Here is a 23,679-nt window from a genome sequence, read left to right as displayed (position 1 = left end):
TTTCAAAAATTACTACAGAATTACATTAATCTATTCTGTCTGATACTGATATAAGGATAGACATAGATCAATAGAGTAAAACTGAGAGTCCAGAAATGAGCTCAGACATTTATGATCACCTGATTTTCAACAAGTGCGCCAAGAAAACTCAATGGGAAGGAAGAATCTCTTTAAAAATTCTGTTCCTAGGAAAATACCCAAGAGAATTGAAAACATATGCCCATTGAAAAACCTGTACACAAATTTTCATAGCTGCATTATTTTTAATAGCCAAAAAGTGGAAAACAACTCAAATGATCATCACCTGATGAATGGATGAACATAATGTTGTATTTCCATACAACTGAATATTACTCAGCCATAAAAATGAATAGAGTCCTCATTCACACTACAGTTTCACTGAATCCGGAAACCTTACGCTAAGTGAAAGAACTCAGACTGACAAGACCATATATTGTATGATTCCATTGATATGAAATGTCCACAATAAGCCAATTCCTAGAGACAGAAAGTAGATTAGTGGTTGCCAGGCTGGGGAGGGTGGGGGGCGATGGGAGTGACTGTTAATAGGTATGGGGTTCCTTTCTCAGATGATTAGAATGTTCTGGAATTAGCTGAGATGGTTTCACAACCCTGTGAATATCCTAAAATACATGGAATTGTATACTTTCAAAAGGGTGAATTTCAAGGTATGTTAATTAGATCTAAAAAATATCCAAAAAGCTCTATGAAAAACAACAACAACAATTATGTACGCTTCAAAGGGCCCTGCCTCCCTAATGTGTCATGGCAGAAAACTGGTGCCTGGGTCTCTTCTATCTGTAGCTTTCTGAATTCTGAGTTTGAAGAAACACCTTCTGCCCCACCCTTAGCCCCGTACTTGCTCATGGAATTGGAAAGCGTTACTTAAAGGGGAAACAGGGACCTCCAATGGACACTGAGGTAGGCCGTGGTGGCTTTGGTGCACTTGGAAAGGTAGGAGGAGTCTGAGGAAGGCAGCAGGACTGCTCCAAACCTGAGTATGATGCGGAGCTTAGGGCAGAGTTCCACATGTCAACGTCATCTGAGTTTAAATATCATCTCTGTTGCTCATGGGTTATGGGACACCAGGTAAGTACTTCACATCCTCCCACCTCTGCTTCCTTGTCAATAAAATACACACAGTTCCATCTGCCGCACAGGGTAGCTAGGACTCCTCAGAGTAGAGAATATGCCCTCAGCCAAATTCTTGACAGATGCTAACAGCTCCATCCCTAGTTAGAATAACTATTTTTAATGATCCTCATCTGCATTTTCTGTCTCTTTGATTAAAAAAACAAACAAACAACTCTTTCAATCTAGCGTGACTTCACCTTGAACCTTGGGCATCCTCCCAGCAACCTGCCTGGCCTCCTCCTTCTGCCTGATGTTCTCTCTACAGTTTCTTCTCTAGCCTCCTTCAAATCTTTGTGCCAGTGCCTCCTTCTCGGTCAGGTTCCCTTTTAGATTTCAACTACATCCCAACTGCTACACCCAGAGTGCATTAGAATACCACTTACCCAGCTCTATTTTTTGTCCATGATATTTATGATCTGCAAATATATTGTATCATATTCTTGTTTGTTATAATTTTTTGTTTGTTTGTCATTCCCACTTAAATATAAAATTCACAATAACGAAGGTTAATCACTGATCTATCCCCAGTGGCAAAACTGTGCTAGATCACATGGTAAGTATCCAATAAATAGTTATTGAATAAATGATGATATAAAGATATATATATATGTGTGTATATATATATATATATGAATATTCATGTGTCTGTGCATAGTTTGTATGTGTGCTTATGTGTGTGTATGCACATGTGTGCATGTGTGTGGGGGGGGGTAGACAGGGGTAGAATGTAAGAAATAACATGCTCATTGCTCAGAGCAAGGGTGGATTCTTTTCCCCACACTCTGCCCTGGAAAGCTGGGGTTTGGAGGAGGTGGAGAGAGAGAAGGAGAAGAGGATCACAGCTTTCACAAGTTCAAAGACTTAGGAAGGCAAGTCCCTCTTGTCGATTTAAACAGCTGTTTGCTCACTTTACAGCATTTCTAGAAACCTATGTGCACTCAAGTGCCTTGGCTGAAGCTATTATACAAGCAGGTGCAGCCCAGCAACCCTATGCCCCAGAGGACACTATGTGAGAAGAGATTAAAAAGAAATCTAAAAACCCAGAACCTGCCTCCCAAGGGGCTCCTCATTTACTTAACCAGACAAGATGTCTACCCATCTCATATGCGCATATCATCATTGCCAATCATTGGCAATATAATATCTACTTTGCTCTTTACAACAATCCTAAGTAGTAGATCATATTATCTATATTGACATTTACAGATAAAGAAACAGTCTCAGAGAGCAGAAATGAGATCCTTGGGTCACATGGGCTGTCAGTGGCAGAGCAGTTTCCAATCCCAGAGCCCACCTGACCCCAAGTCTGCATGCTCTGTATTGCAAGTACCCCCCACCCCATGAATGAGCAACACATCAGCCCTAATCAAAGACACATGAACAGGTAAGACATGTCCACATGAACCAATGGTGAACAGGACAGGATAGGAAATTAGGTGCTGGTAGAACTACTCAGAGTAGACGTAAGGGGGCTGGCAAAGTCCTCCCTTCGGTGAGAGCTGGGAGCTGTTCCCATCACCAACTTAGAAAGGCCAGATCAACAGAGGGAAAGTTAGGTGGTGCATACAGCATGACTTACAGATTGACTCTGCAATCCAGGCTGCGAATAAAAGACTAGTGACGATGTAAGTACATGGGATTTGGCCTGGTGATATCTCAGCAGGATTCCCAACAGAGGGGGCGCTGCAGGGGAGCTGGGCAGGTGCCCAGGAAGCCCCGAGGAGAGCCTTGCCTATGTCAGCCCTGAGCTCCTAAGGCGAACTCAAAGCTTCTCACGCACTAAGACATTGCACCAGGACAGTCTGGTCAAGTTGCTCATTCAACCCTTGGTTAAGGCTCAGAGAGGCCCGTCAACTGGCCCTAGGTCACACAGTAAGTTCAAAGCAAACCCAGGATTTGACCGCAGGCCTCCTGCCTCCAAGGCGGGATGTAGATTCACAGTGGGGACAACGAAGGGCGCTGAGAGTATGGTGCCCTCCCCAAAGGTGTCACCTTGCCTCATCTCCACTGGGCATAGACTATCAGTGGGGTTCCCAGAGAGCTTTTCTACTGAGCAATTTTTGCTCTGTGTTGAATGCTTTTTCCCTCCTCTCACTCCTGCGATGCGTGCTGGGCTACATCCTCCTATTCTCTGCTCGCCCATATAACCCAACTTACCACCTCTTCCCATCAGCCACCATGCCTGGTACGTAAGTGTCAGGCATACAGATGCCGCAAGCCGGACCCGTTTTCCCAAGGAACCTGCGAGGGAGGTGCCGGTCTCACCCCTGTCCCCCACCCCCCGTCCCCCCCGGGTGCAGGCTACAGAAACAGGCTCAGAGCCTGCCAGTCACTCTGGTGGGACACCTGCCTGAGATGCAGCAGAATACAGGATTCAAACCCAAGTCTGTGGCCTCCACCACCAGGGCTGCACACTCCCCACCATGCAGCCCCTCCCCGCTCCAGCCATCAGGTCTGATCACGGCTGTGAACTCCGGCGACCCCACACAGCCCTTGTCTAATATCTCAGAGCCACCGCCGCCAACCAGCTCCCTTTGCCCATGAAGATAAGCCTCTCCGCTCGACTGGACACAGTGGCCTGAGGAACCTTGAGCTACCAGAATAAGGACACAGCCTGGCTGGGCACAGTTGGGGCATCCGGCCCCGATAAGACCTCGCCATGGCTGGACAAGCTCTCAGAGACGTAAGAATTTGCGTAAGCAGGAGATTGGAAGAATACATTATTAAAATATTTATTTCTATTCGTACAGGTATTGACATAAAAGTGGGGGGAGGAAGGTTCCCAGAGAGATAAGACCCAGTGGGACTTTCTGTGCCTGACTTTTAAATACATGGCTGTTACAGAAATGAAATAAATATTAATAACAAATAATAACAAACGCTGCAAGTGCCGGCTGGAAGCAGCTGCGGTTTTAATAGTTAACACGTGAGGCTAAGGAAAGAAAAAAGCAGAAAAGCCAGCAAACGCACAGACAAGCAAACAAGAAAAACCTCACTTCACCAGTATACATTAAGACACAATTGTGGCTGTGTCTTAGGAGGCAGGGGCAAGCAGAGTAAGACGGCTGGGGGCAAGACTGTCACCTTCTGGTGTGTGTTTAGTTTGTGTCAGGAGACCGGAAAGGGCTCCGAAGCAAATGCGACCGTATCCTGACAGGTATCCATCCTGCATGGCGGCTCATTACACCGTCTCCGTACTTCCTGCCTTTTATTTTCGTCTTCGTGATTAAAGCAAACAAATGAGCGCATCCCTGACGCCAATCAATTCACACGTTGCAAAGCTTATTACAAAAATAACCTTGAAAGCAAGACAAAGCAGGGTGTATGGCCCACATTTCACATTCAGAGAATGTGATGCTCGCCGGGAGGGTGGGGAGGGGGCTTTCCCCGTCAAGGACAGACGCGGTGGCGGAGTGATAGAGCTGCATGCACAGAACCGCTGGGCCCAGGCCGCCTGGTGCAGCGTTCACCTTGACTTGGAAGACAAAACTGTGCCTTCCTGCAGCAGCAGCCCCGGGAGGTTTGGACGGGTCCAAGGACTAGGCAGCACCCAGACACTCCTGCTCTCCCGCTTCTCGGCCAGTCCACCCACCTTCCATCTCTCTGCTGTCCGTCAACGAGCCTGGGCATCATGGTTCCGTGAAAGCTTCCTGAAGTCCAAGCATGAGGCTGGGACTTCTGGGCAGTTCCTTCCAGCCCTGCTTGTTGTTCACACAAGTCTGTTCTCTCGTGACTCTCCCTGCCTAGTCCCTTGTTGGGGGGTTGATTGCCGGGCCTGAGTGGGGTTTCCCACCTCCTCACCTTCCTCGGTGAGGCAGGACAGCACAGGAGTTAGGGATCCAGGCTGATGGCATCAGAAAGACCCTGACATGGACCCTGCTCTGGGCTCCATCCCTGTGAGCCCCTATTTCTTATCTATGGAATGAAGATGATGCACTGAGGACAACGTTTGCTTTGGTTGAGTTTGCTTCCCTTACCGAGCCTGTCCTCCTGCTTTGCCTGGGAGCAGGGTACCTGCATCCACTTGACAACCACTTCTCCACTTGTGATTTCTCCACTGTCTGTCTGATGTCCCCGCCTCCCACTATATAAGTGGTGACACCAACCAAGCAAGGCGACCAGAATCCTTTCCTGGGGGGTGATAGGGGTGTTAGGGAAAAGGTATGTGTGTGTGTCTCTCTCTTTCTCTCTCTCTCTGAGATCACAGGCATAAAGGATCAGCAAAGCCCATGGCTGCCGAGGTCCATATCCACTTTCCCCTCTAAGAAACACCTGCCCCAGAATGCAGCCAATGCACAGGGAAGTGGAGTAAAGAAAGAGACAGAGTCCTTCGCTATCTGTCATCTGGACTCCTGGACCCCTCCGGGGCTGCTGTCAGCACCCCTGTTGGACTTTCCCTAAGTGGATATATTCCACTTTTCTCTGAGAAGCAACTGTGAGTTTCTGTCACTCACATCCAAGAGTGCAGACCCATATGTCCTTCAGAAAATCTTTCAGAAACTTGTCGTGAAGATTGAACAAGATAATGCTGTTTAATCACACACTTAACATAGTATCTGGCACATTTCTAAGTGCTTAAGTAGTGGTGGAGGAAGGTCATTGTTATCGTTAACTGGTCTCTAGCAGACTCGTCCTGGAAGGACTGCCCGTTGCTCAGCTCAGCAGCTCAACCTAGTGACCAGCAAACACAACTTCTGCCACTGCCTGGCTATGCCACCTTGGTCGGGTCCCCCTCGCCTGGCCCAGACCAAATGTCCAGGCTGTGGGGAAGGCCGGCACCTGTTCATTAGAGGCTAATTGCTCCTTCCCCTGCGTGTCTTCATATCTAAGACCCAAAGCCGTGAGTGACCCTGTCGTCATCTCTCCTTAGTTGTCATCCCCAATCGCATGTGAGCTTCCTGGGAGAAAGAAACCACATCTCATGCCCCTTTCAACCCCGTCAGCCCCTCGCATGGTAGTGTCACCCCGGAAGAAGTTCTTGCTGTTTCAGCAACAGATGAGGCCAAATACTCTCAGAAATTAGAAAGAGAATAATGGGGCTTCTGCCAATTTACATAGGCTTACTTATTTCATAACTCCTGGAGGAGAGCTATGGTCCATCGCAGGTGTTTAGAAAACGCTTCCTGGTTGCTACTGGCCCTGCCCTGCCTTGAGCCAGCCAAACAGGCCAGAGATGGAAGCAGAATTCTTACCAATAAGCATCAGGCAGGATATTTGCTGATGAGCTGCCTCTGGCTCACCCCTCGCCTTCTCTCATCCTGTTCATCTGATGCTGCAGATTGCAAGCACCCTCCTTCAGGTCTGGCCCACAGTAGACCTCTCTCCTCGCCCCCAGGCCTTGGGAAGAGCTTCCTCATCTGCTTCCTACAGTTCTCTTCCACCTCCAACCTACTACAGTCCATTAGCCAGAGATCTTCCTAACGTGCCATCTGACAACGCCTGCTGAGCAGCTGGCTCCAACCCTCAGATCAAGTCCACTCCTCAGCCTGGCAACAAAGCCCTTGATGATTTGAGCTCCACCAGCCTCTTCAGCCTCATCACCCACATTTGCCCCACTGCCCCATGATGGCTTCAGTAGGGATTGTAAATTGCTACATTGCCTTGATCTTCAATAACTTTACCCATAAGGCTCCCTCTTCCTGGAAAACCACCTCCTCTTCTCTCCATACTTTGATCTAAATGACCCTGTTCATCCTTTAAAACTCAGCTAGAATGTCACCCTTTCGGGACAGCTTTCACCAGCTGAGAGGCATTCTTCCCTCTGAGCTCTCACGTCAAGGGACACATTTTATCATGAGCTCCATGGTGGCAGGGACGATGGGCTGCTCACCTCCGGGTCCCTAGAAGGCAGTGCAAGGCCATACTGAGAAAGAAGCCCATACTCTAAAGCAAGAGGAACGAATAAATAGCAATGCTTATGGGGAGGGGGCTACACTTGAGCACACCCTTAGGGAATAAGTGTGCCCTGGGCAAGTAGAGAGAGGCTGGAGGAGGTCTTTCCTGGCCGGCAAACACTTCCTGTTTCCCGACTTTTCCCAAAAGCTGATCTCCTTGATGCTGTACCATCAGTTCACCGATTATTCTTGGCTTGTGGCATGGTAGTTGTGTACACATCTGTCCCCTCCAGTAGAACAGGAAGCTCTATAGGGCCGGCACTGTGTCTATTCCTTCTATTGGTCCCTTATAATAGGCCCCGCAGGAGGGAATGTAGTGCAGAGGTTCAGAGCAGAGCTGAGGACAGAAAAGACCTTTCTAATCCCAGTTCTGCCATTGACACCCTCTGTGACTCTGTCCAACTCATGAAACCTCTGTGGGCCTTCATTTATTTTTCTCTAAAGTGAGGGGGGAAACCGTGCCTGTCTCATTGGATGATAGCTATGATTAAATGTAATATCACATGCATCAATTTATTTAGCCAATATGTGTTTATTGAGTGCTTTCTGCATGTCTGAAGCTAAGTCTACAGAGATAAATAAAACATCCACCCTCTTCATCCTCATAGACCACCGAGTCTATGAGGACAGACTAAATAGGCCATTGCCAAGCTTAATCCTTGCAATCATGGAAAGGGATGGGGGATATAATTGAGATGCTGGGTTCTAGGGATGCTATTCTGAAGAAGCACCATTCAGGCTGAGAACTGAAGGATGGAGGGGAGATGCAGCATGTGCCAAGGCCCAGAGCACAAGACCCGGTGTGTGGGAGGCTCATTACATGCTACTGTGACTTCCCCGGAAGCTGGGCTAGTTAATGATTAGGGACCGTGGGCTCTGGAGCCAGCCTGTCTGAATGCAAATCCTGGCTCTGCTCCTGACTGGGGCATGACATCAGGCAAATGTCTCAACTCCTCTGGGCTGTGGCATTCTCATCTGTAAAATGGGGACAATAAAATACTGCCCTCCTGGGGTTACTGAGAGGAAGGATGAATTAGCTTATATAAAGCATTTAGAACAGTGCCTAGCATATCAAAACCACTCTTTACATAATAGCCATTCCTATCATGATTCTTCCGCTTTTCCTCTGAAGTCTTTACATGAATACTATTAGGAAAGAGAAGGCCAAAGTCTTGCTGGAAGGAGACATAGCTGGGCTAGGAACTAAAAAAGAACAACGGAAAGTTATGGGAGTTCCTGCCTAATAAAATACCAGGTACTCCGCCTGCCTCTCCGCAAATGGTACAATCCTTGTGTCACCTTGCATAGCTCCACTGGCACTCCTGAGGTGCCTCCCCGGGGACTCCCTGGGGCCTGCCCTTGGTTCTCTGGATTTGAGCAAGGCTACGGAGATTCCTGGAAGCAATTTTAAATCCAAGACAACATGTTATTTAAAAACTCACAGGATAAAAGCAAACAAATAAAAAACTCTAGGGATTTCTTCTTCTTCTCCTCCTCCTTCTCCTTTTTTAAGATGCTTTTGTGGATTTAATATCCACCTAGAAGCCAGGAAAATTGCTGTTTATTTATCCCGGAGCTTCTGAGTGTCTTCCCTCTCCCTGTTGCAGGCCATAGATGTGATTAAGAAAGCTCTCGTCATGCTCTTAAATGACTGCACACCCCGAAGGAGAGAGTTCTGGGGGCAGGCCCCTGATAAGGACGAGAGGAGATGGGTCAGGCCTTGGGAGTCAGGCAGGCTGCTCCCCTACCCACTGACCTCTCCACAACTGAGGCAGCTCCCCCTGCTCTCCCTTGCTTGTATGAATCTGTGAATGTTTCCCAGAAAGAAACAGTAACTTCTCCTTTTTCTGGCAGGGACGCCTGATGAAACTCCCTGCAAACAGGGCCTCTCCTCCCCTTAGCGCTGGCCTCACACATGCTAATGCAAATGAGTCCTGACCCAGCCAGGGGTCTGTGGGAAGGCTGCCAGGAGCTTTAGAACAAACACGCAAAGAATGTTATTTTATTTCTGGCATCCTGGGGAAAGAGGGACAGAGAGAGGGAAGCTGGGCAGTGAGGGGTGGAGGGAGAGAGAGAATGAATAGGAACGCTTACTGCCATAAGACTGGAGCAAATGGGAGGAGACCGATATGCATAAAGGGCCTACTGGGTGCCAGAAATCAACACATAGGATGCTTTTTAAAAATTTTCACATGTACTAGAGTAGAATTTATTACACCCACTCTTTTTGGATGCAGGAAAAGGCTTGGTCTCAAATGTTAGGTGTTGTGTTTTTTTTCCCCAAGGGTAGAGTCAGCATTTGAACCCAGACTTTAACGTTTCAGATTCCATGATATGTTTGTATGGAGGCTGGCTTATTAGCGGCCCTTTGACAGGTTCCCAAAGAAAACGGTGAGCACAACAACCCCACATCCTATGAGTGTCTTCATCCACTTCCTCTCTACGTCCCCTGCTGCCACTGTTCTAACTGCACACTCACTCTCTCATTCTTTCTCACCAGGACTATTGTAACAGCGCCCTCCTCCAACCCATACTCCACAGAGATCATTCAAAAACGCGAACTGTGGCCTTCTCACTGCTGCTCAGGTTGGGTGAATGGCTCCTTAGTCTGCATTACTGGCCTCGCAAGTCCTGCTCCTCCAACCTCGTATGCTCTATATCTCAACTACCCTGCACTTCTGCTGTTTCCTCCTGTGTCCCTTCAACTCCTATCTCCTGGTCTTTATTTCAGCTGTGTCCTCTGCCTGTGCTGCAATCACCTCCCTGGTTCTAAAAGGTCAATGTCATCTGTTCTTCCACACCCCAGCATTTGCACCTCCCCCAAGGCCCGCTGGCTGTTAGAGATCACAGTCCCTCAGAACTCCCTTGCCTTCATTATGGGGAAAGTCACCTTCTACTCCAGGATAATTAGCAGCTTCCAAGTTTATCCCCAACACTGGGCACAGCTCTTTCCACCTGAGCCATACGATTTCAAATTTCGGCCACACCACTGCCTACATGAGGAATGCGTGACATACAAGTGTGGACTCTGGAGCCAGTTATCTTGGGTTAGACCCATGGTTCTGCCATTTACTGATTAAGTGACCGTGGGTAAGTTGGTTAGCTCTTCTGTCTTTGTTTCCTTATGTATAAAAGGGAGTTATGGTAGTTTCTACTACCTTAGAGCAAGCATGTCAAACTCATGGCTGGCACATGTGGCCCGCCGGCCATGAGTTTGACATGCTTGCCCAGCAGTGATTCTCAACCTTCCTAATGCCGCGTCCCTTTAATACAGTTCCTCATATTGTGGTGACCCCCAACCATTAAATTATTTTCGTTGCTATTTCATAACTGTAATTTTGCTACTGTTATGAATTGTAATATAAATATCTGATATGCAGGATGTATTTTCATTGTTCGAGACCCACAGGTTGAGAACCGCTGCTAGAGGGTACCATACTGTGAAGTTTCAGAGAGTTAGTGGATATAGAAATCTTAATACATTATCGTGGCAGGCAGTGCAGCTGGATGGGTGAATGGGTTACAATTGTGAGAGGCAGGCAGGGGCATTGTCAGCATTATGTCCTCGGTTCATAGCTCCAGACATTTACAGGTAGGACTGACCATCCGTTCAACCTGCGATTCCTATTATTAACCCTTGTTGTTTGCTGAATTGGGCACCTACGAATGCCAGGCCACATGCCAGGGATTCACAGATCCCTAAAACGTGATTTCTGAAACCCGTTCCATTCAGGTCACTGACTATCTTAGTTTTCCTATGATCCTGAGAACTAGATTAGAGATAGGTTCAAAAACATAAAAGATAAAAAGGAATGAGGGAAGGCACCTCTTGTTATGTTAGACATTAGGGGGAAACAATCCCAAATTTGCTACATCTTGTGTCCAAGGGTTCCTCGGAGATGCTGAGAGAGAACAGAGAAATGCGAGCAGCTTAGAGTGGGCAGGACAATGAGCTGACCATGCGTCCCCTCCATGGTCATCCCCAATGAAGACCTACCAAAGACACATATGTACTCAGTGTGTTCCTGATATTGAGTACCGCCTGTGTGCTGGACATGTGATGCCTGGGAGCTGTGCATGTGTTAACTACTCTCTATTTGTGTCGAAATGACAACTCTAATATAGGAATTAGCAATACCCGGACCTTACACATGTGAAAACGGAGACCCGGGGAAAATCAGTATCTTGCACAGCTAGACAGTGTCTGAAGTTTGAATTGACCTTGGGACAATCTGAGTAAAAAGCCCAGACCCTTAGGCTCCCAGACCCCCAGGATCAGGGCACCTTATGATTTGATCTGGGACAGGAGAGCAGCAGGGGGATAGCATGAGAGCCAAGAGCCCTGGTGCCGCTCTGACCCTGGTTCAGCGCTGACCCTGGTTCTCTGGGTGACCTCGGGTAGGCCTCATGCCCTCTCTGAGCTTCAGTTTCTCCTAGAAAGAGAGACAGTTCAGTCAATGTCTGATGCCTCGAGATCTATTATGCATTGATTCAAATGTGAAAGCAGAAGAGGGTTGTTGGCACATGGAGGAGTCTGTCCTTAGGAAAAAGGAGAACAGAGCAGGAAAAAAAAAAAAAGCCAGAAATCTGGATTCTGTCTTGCCTCTGAGTTTCTACACATCATTGATGGCGATTCCCTGCAGTCTGCTAACGCCTTTCCAGTGATGACGTCAAGACTATTAACAGCAACAGTCTCTCCACGGATGGAGGTGGGAGCTAGGGGTGGGTGGGCGGCAGGCCCTCGGCAGGCAGTGATGGGCCCACAGCTAGGACACAGGCTGCAGGGGAAAGCTGGGAGACCTGGCTGCTAGCCTGGGGTCATTCCTATCCCCAGGAGTTCCTCGAGTCCTGGAGGGTCAGCAAGGAAGAAAGGAACTCTCCATCCAATCCTCCCACTGTAACGGGGAAGACACGGAGCCTCAGAAAGAGGCAGGTCTTTGTCCAAAGCCCCTGGTGGATGGGCAGCAAAGCTGGGGTCAGGCGTAGTGTGGCTTGTGACCCCACCCCAGGAGCCCTCCTCAGGCTGAGCTGTCTCTGCTCTTTCCTCTTAACAAGGTGACCCCAAGGTGCAGGTAAGGGCCCTGGATTGGGTGTCAGGCCCCCTGTGTTACTCTACCTCTGCCTTCACTGTGAAGCCCCAGGGTCCCCCAGGGCCTCAGCTTCCCCATCCATACCCTGACCGTGTTGATCTAAATGAGAGGTTCCAAATTAGTGACCTGCAGGCTACTTGTGAACTACAAAATGACCAACTTTCAATTGGTGTCTGGCCAGTACTAATTAAGAGGTTCCACTTAAACACCTAAACTTATGGCTCGTAAACATTTTCAACACTAGGTCTGTGTGCTCCCATAGGAAGGACTAGCTGTGGCTAAGTATCCTCTGCTGCATCTCCAGTTTACCACAGTCCCCTCTGCTCCCTATTGTAGAGCACCGGCACACTGTCCGTCGCCATCACTTCCAATGTCCTCTTTACAGAGCCCAGCTGAGAGCTCGCATCACCTCCCCCAGCATCCTGCTGCCTGCCCCAAGCATGGGGCTCTCACTGCCCCTTGGGACGGCCACCCCACCAGGGTCTGCATCGGAGAGCTTCCTGACAGAGACCTGAAACCTGTCCCCCTCGCAGCTTTTCAGCTGGTCCTGCGCCCTCAGGTCCAAGTGCCCACACTTGTGGCCTCTGACCCCTGCATAGCTCTGCTGAGAGCTGAAGAGGGGGCCACCCTCCTCTGAGTTTTCCTTTAACAAACGGTCCCGCTCCCTCAAATGTCCCTCAGGGACATCATTTCTAGGGCCTGCGGTGGCCTGCTTCCTCTCCTCTGGACTCTTCCTGACACTCGGCCTTCCCCCGAAAGCCAGCTCATCCCTGCAGACATGCAGCTTGTTCACACCTCCCTTCCCCCTTGAACCCTCGCCATGCTGCCTGGACCCCAGGGTGGCTGATGAGGCGTTCGCCAGCATCCACAGCCCCAGTGCTGCACTCCCCCTCCCCTCGCCCCCCAGCACACTCTCTGCCACAACAGCCACACCTCTCGGCTCCCACGCTCCTCATAGCTCCTCATAGTCTGTCCTGCTCGAAGCCCTCTGCTCCCCTGCATGGGTTTCCTGGGGCTGCCAACAGATGACCATGGGTGTGGTGGCTTAGAACCATAGAAACGCAGCTCCTCGCAATCTGGAGCAGCAGTCGCCAACCTTTCGGACCTCACGGACCACCAGTGGTCCACAGTCCACCGGTTGGTGACCGCTGGTCCGGAGGCCAGAGGTCTGAAATCAAGGTGTGGGCAGGGCCACGCTCCCCCTGCAGGCTCCTGGAGAGATTCCTTCCCTGCCTCTCCTGGCTGCCGATGGCATCAGCACTCCTTGGCTTGTGGGAGCATCACTCCGATCTCCATCTGCCTCCCCCTGGCCTTTTCTCTGGTGTCTTTCTGTGTCCTCTTCTCTTCACATAGTGACTCCGGTTGCCATCTCAGATTTAGGGATCCACCTAATGCAGTATGATCTCATCTCGCTTCCTAACTCATTACATTTGCAAAGACTCTCGTACCAAATAAGGTCACCTTGAGGTGTCAGGCTGACATCAATTTGGGGGAGGGAGCGGCACTATGAAACCCAGTGCCCCCTCCTCCTCCCATTTCCTCAGGAAGACTGCGCAGTGGCCCTTCCGTGGCGTCCCAGCCCCTGGCTTTCCCAGCAGAGCATGACGTGAAGCATGTATAACTGCCTTTTCTTTGGCCTCCCTGCCAGGACTGTGAGCAACACAGGAGCTGAGACCTGGTTTGGCTTCTTAGTTCCAAATCCCAAGTACCTGGCTCAGCGTGCAGTCAGTTATTGGGAACAGAAAAAGCTGTTTCCAGAACCGTGCTGAGCCCACGCTGCAACACTTTGGCCCAGCGTATGCCCGACTCCCCAGGGAAGGGCACCATTCGTTGGATCCCCAAATGTGTGAGGGCCCGCCCTTCCCCTTTACCTGCACCAGTTCCTCCCTGACTCTCAGCTCAATGCAGCCTGTTCTCCACACCAAGGTTACCGTCATCACCACAAAACACAGGCTTACATACAGACTGCCCCTCTCAAAGGCCGTCCCTGGCACCCCAGTGCCTGCAGGATAGAGTCCAGCTCCTCGGCCCGGCATTCAGGGCCCAGCTGCCCGGCACGGCCTGGGCTCCCGTCCCTCCAGCCTCCACGCACTCACACACACATCCGTGCCCCGTCCCTCGGGAGCCCTGGCTGGCGTCCCATTCCTGGATGAAATCCTGACGCAGTTTGGGGAAAGAAACAGCCGGCCTGAGAGTCCCCAGCAGGTTCTAGGAGCCTCACTGTCTGTCGGCTGAAAAACAGGGTTATTTTTCCTCTACGAGCCTCTCTTGGCTTGGGGCACGCAGCTGTGTTTGCTTCTGGCCTGAGGACAGTTCTTCCCCTCGCAAGGGCCCCGGCTGTGCACTTCGGAAGGTCAGCATGACCTGGTGCTAGATGGAACTGAGTCTTCAGTGGCTAGGCTGCCCCCTGACCCCAGCCCCTGACCAACAGGACAAGGCACATTCCCATTCCACCAGGGTTTGGGGATACTGGAGGTCCTGGCCTCTGTGGAGCTCTGACTGTTCACCCCAGAGTCAGATAACAGGCCCGGACCTCTGTACTGAGGGGTGGAGGGGGTGGGAGGGAAAATGCTCAGGAGGGTAGAAGAGGCGAGTCCAGGGACCCAGCAAGATGGAGACTGAAAGGTGATAGGAAGAGGAGACAGGCCGATGAAGAGAGAGCAAGTAGCCACAGGAGGACGGAATTCCCAGTGACAGGGAGAGGACCAGGACCAAGGACCAAGTCAGGGAGAGGGTGAGAGAGAAAGACAGGGAAGAAGAGAAAAGAGTCAGACAGAAGCAATAACAAAAATGAACAAAGGGGGAAAGAAAAGGAGAGATGTTGGGAAGCGGGGAGGGGAGGGGCTGCCAACAGATGACCATGGGTGTGGGGGAGGGGAGGAAGGAAGGAAGGAAGGAAGGAAGGGGGGGAGGGAAGCAGGGAAGACAGGGAGGGAGAATTGGCGAGAAGAAAGGCAGAGTTTCCCAGGGAGAAGAAAAACCAGTAGAGGGCAAGGCAGGGATGCTGGGCGGCCTGGCTCCCTTCCCTGGTGTGTCCTGGATCAACCTTGGGTCACACTCACACTGGCCCAGAGGCTGCGGCCCAGGATCCCGGGTCCACATGGGTGGCTTCCTCTGTGCCCATCTCCTTTCTCCTGGGAGCTGAAGGTCTCCTCAGATGCGGGTCCAGTTGCATCAGGGACATGACTCAGGAGGCCACTAAACAGACTAGGTCAGGGAAATGCAGGAGGGGAGAAGTGTGGAGCCTTAGGGCTGAAGAAGCTCCTGGACCTGCAACAAAGCCTTCTCTTCTTAATGGCCGGGGGCCTGAGCCCATCTTCTCACTTCCATTGTCTCTCCAGATGCACAGACTCTGACATCATGAAGCGGCCCTCTGGGAGGGTCCCATTCAATCCCTCCTCTCCGGATGAAGCCCTGGAGGCCTCCAAAGTGGCAACTCCTTGCCCACGGCCACACAGCAGTGGGACCTGTCTCTGCCTCCCGTCATCTGGGCAGGCACTTTTAAGCCCAGTCCTGGAGGGCTCCTGACAACTTTCATGCCGTTTCCAGTAAACTCTGTGCCGATTCTTGGCACGAAGCGAGGAAATGAAGAGGGTAAGGTAGGAATGTAAATAACGGGACACTCTGGGATTTCATCTACTATGTAATTATAGTATCCCTGGTGGTGCCCTGGCTGCTCCTTCCAGGGTATATCTGGGGAAGGGTGTCCTGGGCTGATGAGGAGCCCAGTGATGCTCCCTCCGAGGCTCCAAGCCCCCTGGGCTTTTGGAAGAGCATCCTTGGGCCAGGAGCCCGGACTTGTTTGCAGAAACACATGGCATTCCGGAGGCGCTGGGAAACGACTCAGCAGTGAGAGCTGGGCATCCTGGGCATCTCAAAAATGGCCCTGGGAGGCTATCCCTGGGCAGAGCAGGGCCCTGGTGCCCTCCCAGGGTTTAACTGTTTGTGGGCCCCAGCCAGGGCTGTGGAGGGAGGCTTAGCTTGCCATCCCGCTGGAATGCCCTGAACACGAGGGTGTCAGCAGTGGTGGCCCAGGCACAGCTGCTCAGGTGAAGTCCAGAATCCCGGATCGCTGTAGCAGTGGTCACGCCTCTCCTCCCCCAGTTTATGAAGCACTGACAGTGGGTTTGATACTCTTGTGTTCTCTACATGTTTCAGGTCATTGAAGCCTCACTGTCTTATGAATTAGGTCCAATTCTGAATTCCTTTTATGGATGGGAAAACACACTCAGAGAGGTTGAGAAGTCAGTCCGAGGCCACACGGTGGGTAGGCGTCCCAGCTGGGTTCTGATTTCAAAGGCCTCGTTAAACTATATGTGAGTGAGGTGGGGAGAGGCAGGTGCCTTCAAACATCTACTGCCTTCTGCTCCGGCTGGTGCCCTCTGCCAGGTAGTGATCATGCTAACCCCTCTCTCTGACAGACAATGATCATACTAACCCTTCTCTCTGCCAAACAGTGATCATGCTAACCCTTCTCTCTGGCAGACAATGATCATACTAACCCTTCTCTCTGCCAAACAGTGATCATACTAACCCTTCTCTCTGCCAAACAGTGATCATGCTAACCCTTCTGACAGACAATGATCATAGTAACCCTTCTCTCTGACAGACAATGATCATGTTAACCCTCCCTTCTGCCAGATAGTGATTATGCTAACCCTTCTCTCTGTCAGACAGTGATCATGCTAACTCTTCCCTCTGTCAAACAGTGATCATGCTAACCCTTCATGTGCACAGGACCTGGTGAAACATTCCAAGCCCTTTCTCATGTACTCTCTGGTTTCATCTTTGCAACAACTTGAGGAAGTATAATCAATGATCTGCATGTTGTGATGAGATGAATTAGCTCCACTTCACAGATGAGGAAGATGAGGTGAGAAGTACCTTCCCCAGGGATCTGCAGGCTGGATCTGGCCCTTCCTGTCCCCAATGTTGGATTTGTTTTTTTCTATTGCAAACAGGGTGACTTGCAGTTAGAAGGCACCTCTTCATTCATACCCTCACCAGGTACTTCTGACAACTCCACAGGTGTGTGGACAGGACAGAGTCAGCGCATGGAGGTAGAAAAGGGGAAGGCGGGTGTGAGAGTCAGCGTGGGTATGAATCTCAGCTCTATCTCTTTGTGTCATGTGACTTTAAGCAAAATGTTTCCTCCTTTAATCCCTAGTTTTCTCATCTATGAAGTGAGAGGTGATGATGAAGATTAAGATGGTGATGATCCCCACCTCAATGTGCAAGTCTTACAGCTCACTGAGTTCAACCTTTCCATTTCACAGATGAGAACATTGAGGTCCAAGGAGGGATGGAGAAGAGGCCCCAGCTCTTACTGGGAGCAAGTGTGGGAACTGCTGTCTGACTCTTGACCTCAATGTTGGCATGTGGTTGCAGTACCCAGGCTCCTTTGGCATTCCTTCCATAGAGCTGAGGCCAGGGAGGTGAGGATGGGCCTGGGGCAAGCCTCCGAATGTGTGGGAATGCGCCCCCCACCCCAGGAATCAGGCCTGGCTGCCACTGTGTGTTTGCTCAGGACCCTTTGGCCATCATCCATGGTTAGAGAAAGACAGGGCAGCCAAGGCAAGACAGAGGCTAATTACCTTGGATAATAGGAAACTGGGGATCGGCAACAAGGAGGGTGTCTAGGCCTCTGGCCAAGCAAGGGCAAGAGCCACGGATGCCCAGCCTGGCCCAGCCCATGTATCATGAGTAGAGATTCCTGCTCAGGGTCACCCTCCAACTCCAACAACCCAAGGGTGTAGGAGCTGGCCACACTGTCAGACCTTCTGCAGACCCTCTCCCTCTACTGTTTTTTGTTTGCTTTCATTCAAAAGCAAAACAAATGAAACAAACAAGGAAATTCAATTTAAACAGGGCCTGAGCACTGGTGTTTCTGTTTTGTTACACCAGGGTGAGCTTAGGACAGAAACCCAGCCTTGACTTTCACTCCTCCAGTTGGTCTCAACCCCGTGGCACTATGTAAAATGGCATGATGGACGGGCTGCAAAAGCAATGTGCCTATCTAAATGGGATGGAGAGAGGGAGTGGGGATGGAGGGGGCCTGATTGAGAGAGAGAGAGAGAGAGAGAGAGAGAGAGAACAAGATAGCAAAACTCAAAGAAATAGCAGAGAAACTGAGACACACAGTAACAAAAATTAAGAGCATAACCAATAGAAAGGCGAAGAGTGAATAGTTGAGAGAATGACAGGCAGACAAAGTCAGGGTGCTATGCAGAAAACACACAGAGAGAGAATGAAAGGCAAGAAGAGACAGAGATTCAGAAAGGCACGGTAGTGCAAAACAAAAGTGAGAGAGGTAGAAAAGTTGGAAAGGCCAGAGCCCAGAAGGAGGTAAAGGGCACAAATGAGGAAAACTCCATGGCAAAGCTATATTCCCAGAACTCTCAAGCTGGGGTCGATCTCATACACCTTCATTTTGAAGATGCTGAACTTGATAAACAAGGAGAGGGACGTTTAGCTCAAGGTTCCAGTGGCAGAAGTGGTGGTGGTGGAATATGAACCCAGACTCCCTGCCTGACAGACTGATCCTGCACACCTGTGCCCCCTGAAGCCTTCCATCCCATGCTCTGGCAGCATGGATGAGGGGTTTGGTGTCCAGTGGTCCTTAATAAAAACTCGGGGGCTTGAACCCATGCTCTCTTTCTATCCTTTTTCTTCCTGAAAGATCCTGGATGGTCATTCTTTCCAGGGCTAGTGGGACCCCCACCTGCCTTACAGGATATAAATTCCTTCAGGCCTATCCTTGAAAGAAAGGTAACCTGCAACTAAGTCAAGCAGAATGAAGCAGAAAGAGGAAGGAAGTGACTAACATGCTGCAGGCCTCCTGGAAACCAGGAGATCTGGTCAACCCTGAGCATGGAGTTTCTCATGTAGTGCTCTTCCCTGTAACCCTATGGGATAAGAACGATGGCCAGCCCTCTCCTTCCAGAAGAAGAAGCCAATGCCACCTCCTCTGTGAATTCTGCCAAGATGTCCCACTGGAAGAGGTCTGGTAACCTACTGTACTTTAGGGATTCCGTGCCTAGAGCTCTCACTGTTCCCAACTGATGGTTGCCTTTCTGCATAAAATAAAACTTGGGCCCCAACACCTATATGAGGTGCTTATTCAGCCAGTGGCAGAATCCGAGTCAGAAGGCCCAATGTTCAGCTTACAGTCCTGAGTTTGGTACATGAATATGTTGGGTGTTGCCAATGAGCCTGAATATGTCGAGTGTTCACCATGATCTTTAGAGAAGTCATAGTCTCCCCGAGGAAGTGGGAATAGAATGCTCTGGAGGTAAGGGAGATTCACAGATTGTGGAGGGACTACTATTTACTGAGCACATACTTAGATACTTTGCTAGGAGGTTTCTTGTTTATGTTCATGGTACTCTGCATCCTAAGTTTTATTATTTCTGTTTTACTGGGGTTCCTAGAGGTACAGCGACTTATCTAATGGTTACTTATCTAAAAATGTCAAATCAAGATTGGAATACACAGTCTGTGGCCTTTCATATTACAATTAGATTTTAAGTTATCTGACGCTAGAACCTTTGTCATAATCACATTCACACCTGCATTTCCTAGCCCAGTGCCAAGACATTGGAAACCCTCAAAATATAGCTGCTGAATAAGTAAATGAGTGCTGGATGAGTCAATAAAAATGCAAATGAATAAAAGAACTGATGAACAAATAAGTGAATGATGGAATATAAATGGATGAATAAATGGATGAATGGAAGGGATGGATGGATGGATGAATGGATGGAAGAAGCAAGAGAGAGATGAATGGAGGGAAGAATGATTGGTTGGGTAGATGAATACATGAATGAATCACTGAGCGAGCGAATAAAAGAAACAAATGAATGAGTTGAATAACTGCAGTAATTGTGATAATACTGCTCACCTTGTTAACAACTACAGCTTTCTAGCTTGGTAAGAGAGCTGGTCTATCGCTTCATGATTAGGGTACAGGAAGAAAACTGGTCTCTAGAACTCTATGTTATAGCTTATGATGGCCGCTTCCAGATGTGGCAACACTCACTGAGACAGGAAACAAAAGGAAAATAAGCCCCCTTTCCCTCTGAGATTACAGAGTGGGCTCAGAATGACCTCCTTTTTCACCTCCAGAAGTTTGGATGCAACGACTCTAATGTACTCTATGAAGGAGTGATAATGCTGCCATTTCTAAGGGACTGGCTGGATCTATCACTAAAAATTTATATGTACATACATGTATATGCATATATACTTATGTACCTGTATATGCATGTATACGTGTACATGGGTAGCATGCTTATATATGCATAGTTTGTATATATACTTCAGATGTGCTAATATAATATTTTTCAGAGGAGATGTCATGGAACTGAGAAAAGAACATAAGGAAAGGAAGGGCCCCTGCGCCAGCCCTCCATGCTAACTTGCCACTTTCCCTCTCGGCCTACAGATTCTGCGTCAGCTGGAGGTATGCTTTTGGGTTTCTGGCCTCCCTGGGCCCTACAGCACTAACCTTGTAAGATTCTGTGACTTACTGTGGCCACACTTCTCCAGTGGATACTTGGAAACCTTAGCATCTCAAGGTGCACACACAGGCTGGCCTATAAAACACTGGGTTGGCCTGGCCAGGCTATGCATGCCTTGCCTCCCAGACTGAAACCAGCCCTGTCTGCTTCGCACTCCCCACGCACCCAGCAGGTCTTACTTGTAGAGGCCGTCGGGCTCCAGACACTTGAAGATGACGGAGTAGATACTGACTTCGGGGACCTCTCCGTGGCTTCGACCAGCTGCTACACAAGATGTGCCCAGGCCAGAGAGTAAGTCATCGGCAAAACTCAGGAATTCTCCTGGAGGGAGACAGAGAAAGATAAGCTCCCCGGCTCAGGCCTTGGTGAGCAGACATTCTTGCTGCTGTCCAATCCCATCAACTGTCTGCATACCACTGCTGAGTGCGTTAGTGGAGAGAATAAGCACAAGATATGAAGATGACACCGCTCAGTACATAGCCCTGAACTCCTTTAAATTCACCCGTGAACTTTCTCAACTGTAAGTGGGGATACTAGTACCTACCTTCATAATATTGTACCAAGGTTTGATTGATGTAAATTATTGTGTAATAAAAATGCATGAAAAGCCTAGAGAATTGCACTTCCCTTCCTGTATAACAAAGGAGTTGAACTAAGAATAGAAAATAGGTTTTGTGTCACCTGGCACTAGATTCATGGAGTGTTGTGATGGACAGACACCTGGTTTAGCTAAGGAGGTAGGAATTTCAAGACTGATCAGTGATGAGGGGCATGGGATAGAAAGGGACGGTGAGCCCTGGCTGGTTTGTCTCAGTGGATAGAGCATCGGCCTGTGGACTGAAATGTTCTGGGTTCAATTCCAGTCAAGAGCACATGCCTGAGTTGTGGGCTTGATCCCCAGTGGGGGGCATGCAGGAGACAGCCAATCAGATTCTCTCTCATCCTTGATGTTTCTATCTTGCTCCCTCTCCCTTCCTCTCTAAAATCAATAAAAATATATTTTTTAAAAAAGAAAGGGACGGTGGAAGAATAAGAGCTGGATGCTGTGATTTATAGTCATCTAGCCATCAGGTTTTATTTATTTACTAGAGGCCCAGTGCACGAAATTTGTGCAAGAGTAGGCCTTCCTTCCCCTGGCTGACGGCACGGCTTCCCTCAGGCACCCGGGACCCGGGCTTCTCTCGCAGCCCCAGCTTCGTCTGGAAGGTGGTTCGGAAGGATGTCAATTCTAATTTGCATATTATGCTTTTATTATTATAGGTTTTTAAGGTTTTTAAATTGATTTTTAGACAGAGAGGAAGGGAGAAGGAGAGAGAGGGGAAACATCAACTTGAGAGTGAGACATCAATCAGCTGCCTCCTGCATGCCCCTTACTGGGGATCGAGTCCACAACCCAGGCACGTACCCTGACTGGGAATCTAACCAGCCACCTTGCAGTGCACAGGACACCCAACCCACTGAGCCACATCGGCCAGGCCAGCCATCCTATGTTAGAAAGTAGCTGATGTTTACTAGAAATAGGAGTGATGCAGAAGATTTGATGAAGACTAGAAAGAATGCACATTTGGAATCCTGAGATTTCATCTTAGCTCTGTGAAGAATTTGCTGTATAGCTTTGGGCAACTCAATTCCCATCTCAGAGCTGTGATTTTCTCCTCTGTAAAGTGGAGGTGCTAGAATCACTATCAGGATTTTTGAAAAATAAAATAAAAATGTAGATATGCACAAAGATTAAGTTACGAGGATAGACATCGTGGCACTATTTAAACGAGCAAGAGTTTAGAAACCAAATGTTCAACGACATAGAAAGAGCAATATCAATTAGAGTTCAATGGTGCAATGGAATATGTTATAGCCCCTAAAAGTAATATTGTGTAATAACATGAGTTACATGAAAGGATATGCATGACATATCAAGTTTATAAACAGGTTACACTATTACAGAATAATCTCACTTGGGGTAGAAATTTTACATGTGTATCTATTTAGAAAGAGAAGGAAAAAAAATACAGCCAATGCATAACAGTGGCTTTGTCTGCAAAGTGAGATAATGGGTACTTTTTCTCTCGTGTTTTTGCTTATCTCTGTTTTGTTTTTTTAATTACCTACAATGAACATGGGGGGAAAAATCAATAAAATTTACTTAAAAATAGATAAAGTGAATGAGCCAGACCAAATGGCCGCGGAGTTCCCTTCCAAGTCTAAAATAGGATGATTTCGGAGCAAAGCAGGCATGTGTGGTATTTGATACCACACAGTACGAAACGGTCTGAGGCCTCTACACTGCTGAGTCCTGGTCCTGCCTGACCCAGAGGGCCCCACACTCTCTACGCACTTGTATGCTCAGGAATAAACAAGAGGAACATGTCCGTTCAACGCTACCTTCTCTACCTGGGCTGAAGGACAATCTGATTTGATGGAACCATCACCGAACAGTGTCTGGGACGACTGAGACCCAGAGAAGCCACGTGGCACATCTGTCCCAGGGAACAGGGTGGGCAGCCCACGCGGATCGCTTCCTGTCCGCCCTGCTAAGGGAAGTCCACTCTCCACTCACAAGTGGACCGTGTTAACGCCTGTCTGACTGAAGTGTCTGGATGGGTCTGGATTTGGGTGAATGACGGTTCTCTAACGTGTCGCTCCCTGTGGTCCAGGACAACAGAGCGGATGGGCAGTGTTTTCTGCTTTCCACTTTTTACTTATGATTTATTTAATATATTTGTATTGATTTCAGAGAGGAAGAAAGAGAGAGAAATAGAAACATCCGTGTTGAGAGAATCATTGATCGGCTGCCTCACGCGCGCCCCACACTGGGGATTGAGCCCACAACCTGGGCATGTGCCCTGACCAGGAATCGAACCATGACCTCCTCGTTCATAGGTCGATGCTCAACCACTGAGCCATGCCGGCCAGGCCTCTGTTTCCCCCTTTTTAAAACGACGGTGTACAGTGCACAGCCTTGATCTATAGACGCCGGAGCGCATGTCTGGATCAGGCTGACAGAGACAGGCCAGTTCAGCG

General features: G+C 49.1%; 1 protein-coding gene across 2 annotated transcripts in view; it reads right to left on the bottom strand.

The window, feature by feature from the left end:
• The window catches only part of ASTN2 (astrotactin 2), a gene marked incomplete at its 5' end in the record, with an annotated part of 643,478 nt that overhangs the window by 28,872 nt on the left and 590,927 nt on the right, over nucleotides 1–23,679 (bottom strand). For both annotated transcript variants that reach the window (XM_081102944.1, XM_081102945.1), the window contains one exon: nucleotides 20,838–20,979. In XM_081102944.1, the coding sequence (XP_080959070.1) occupies nucleotides 20,838–20,979 (142 nt within the window). The remainder of the gene's footprint in view (nucleotides 1–20,837; nucleotides 20,980–23,679) is intronic.

The sequence above is a fragment of the Myotis nattereri genome (assembly GCF_964212035.1).
Source record: "Myotis nattereri genome assembly, chromosome: 12".
Taxonomy (NCBI): Eukaryota; Metazoa; Chordata; class Mammalia; order Chiroptera; family Vespertilionidae; genus Myotis; species Myotis nattereri.
The sequence above is the reverse complement of the archived record's forward strand: the minus strand, read 5'-3'. Positions and strand labels throughout refer to the sequence as shown.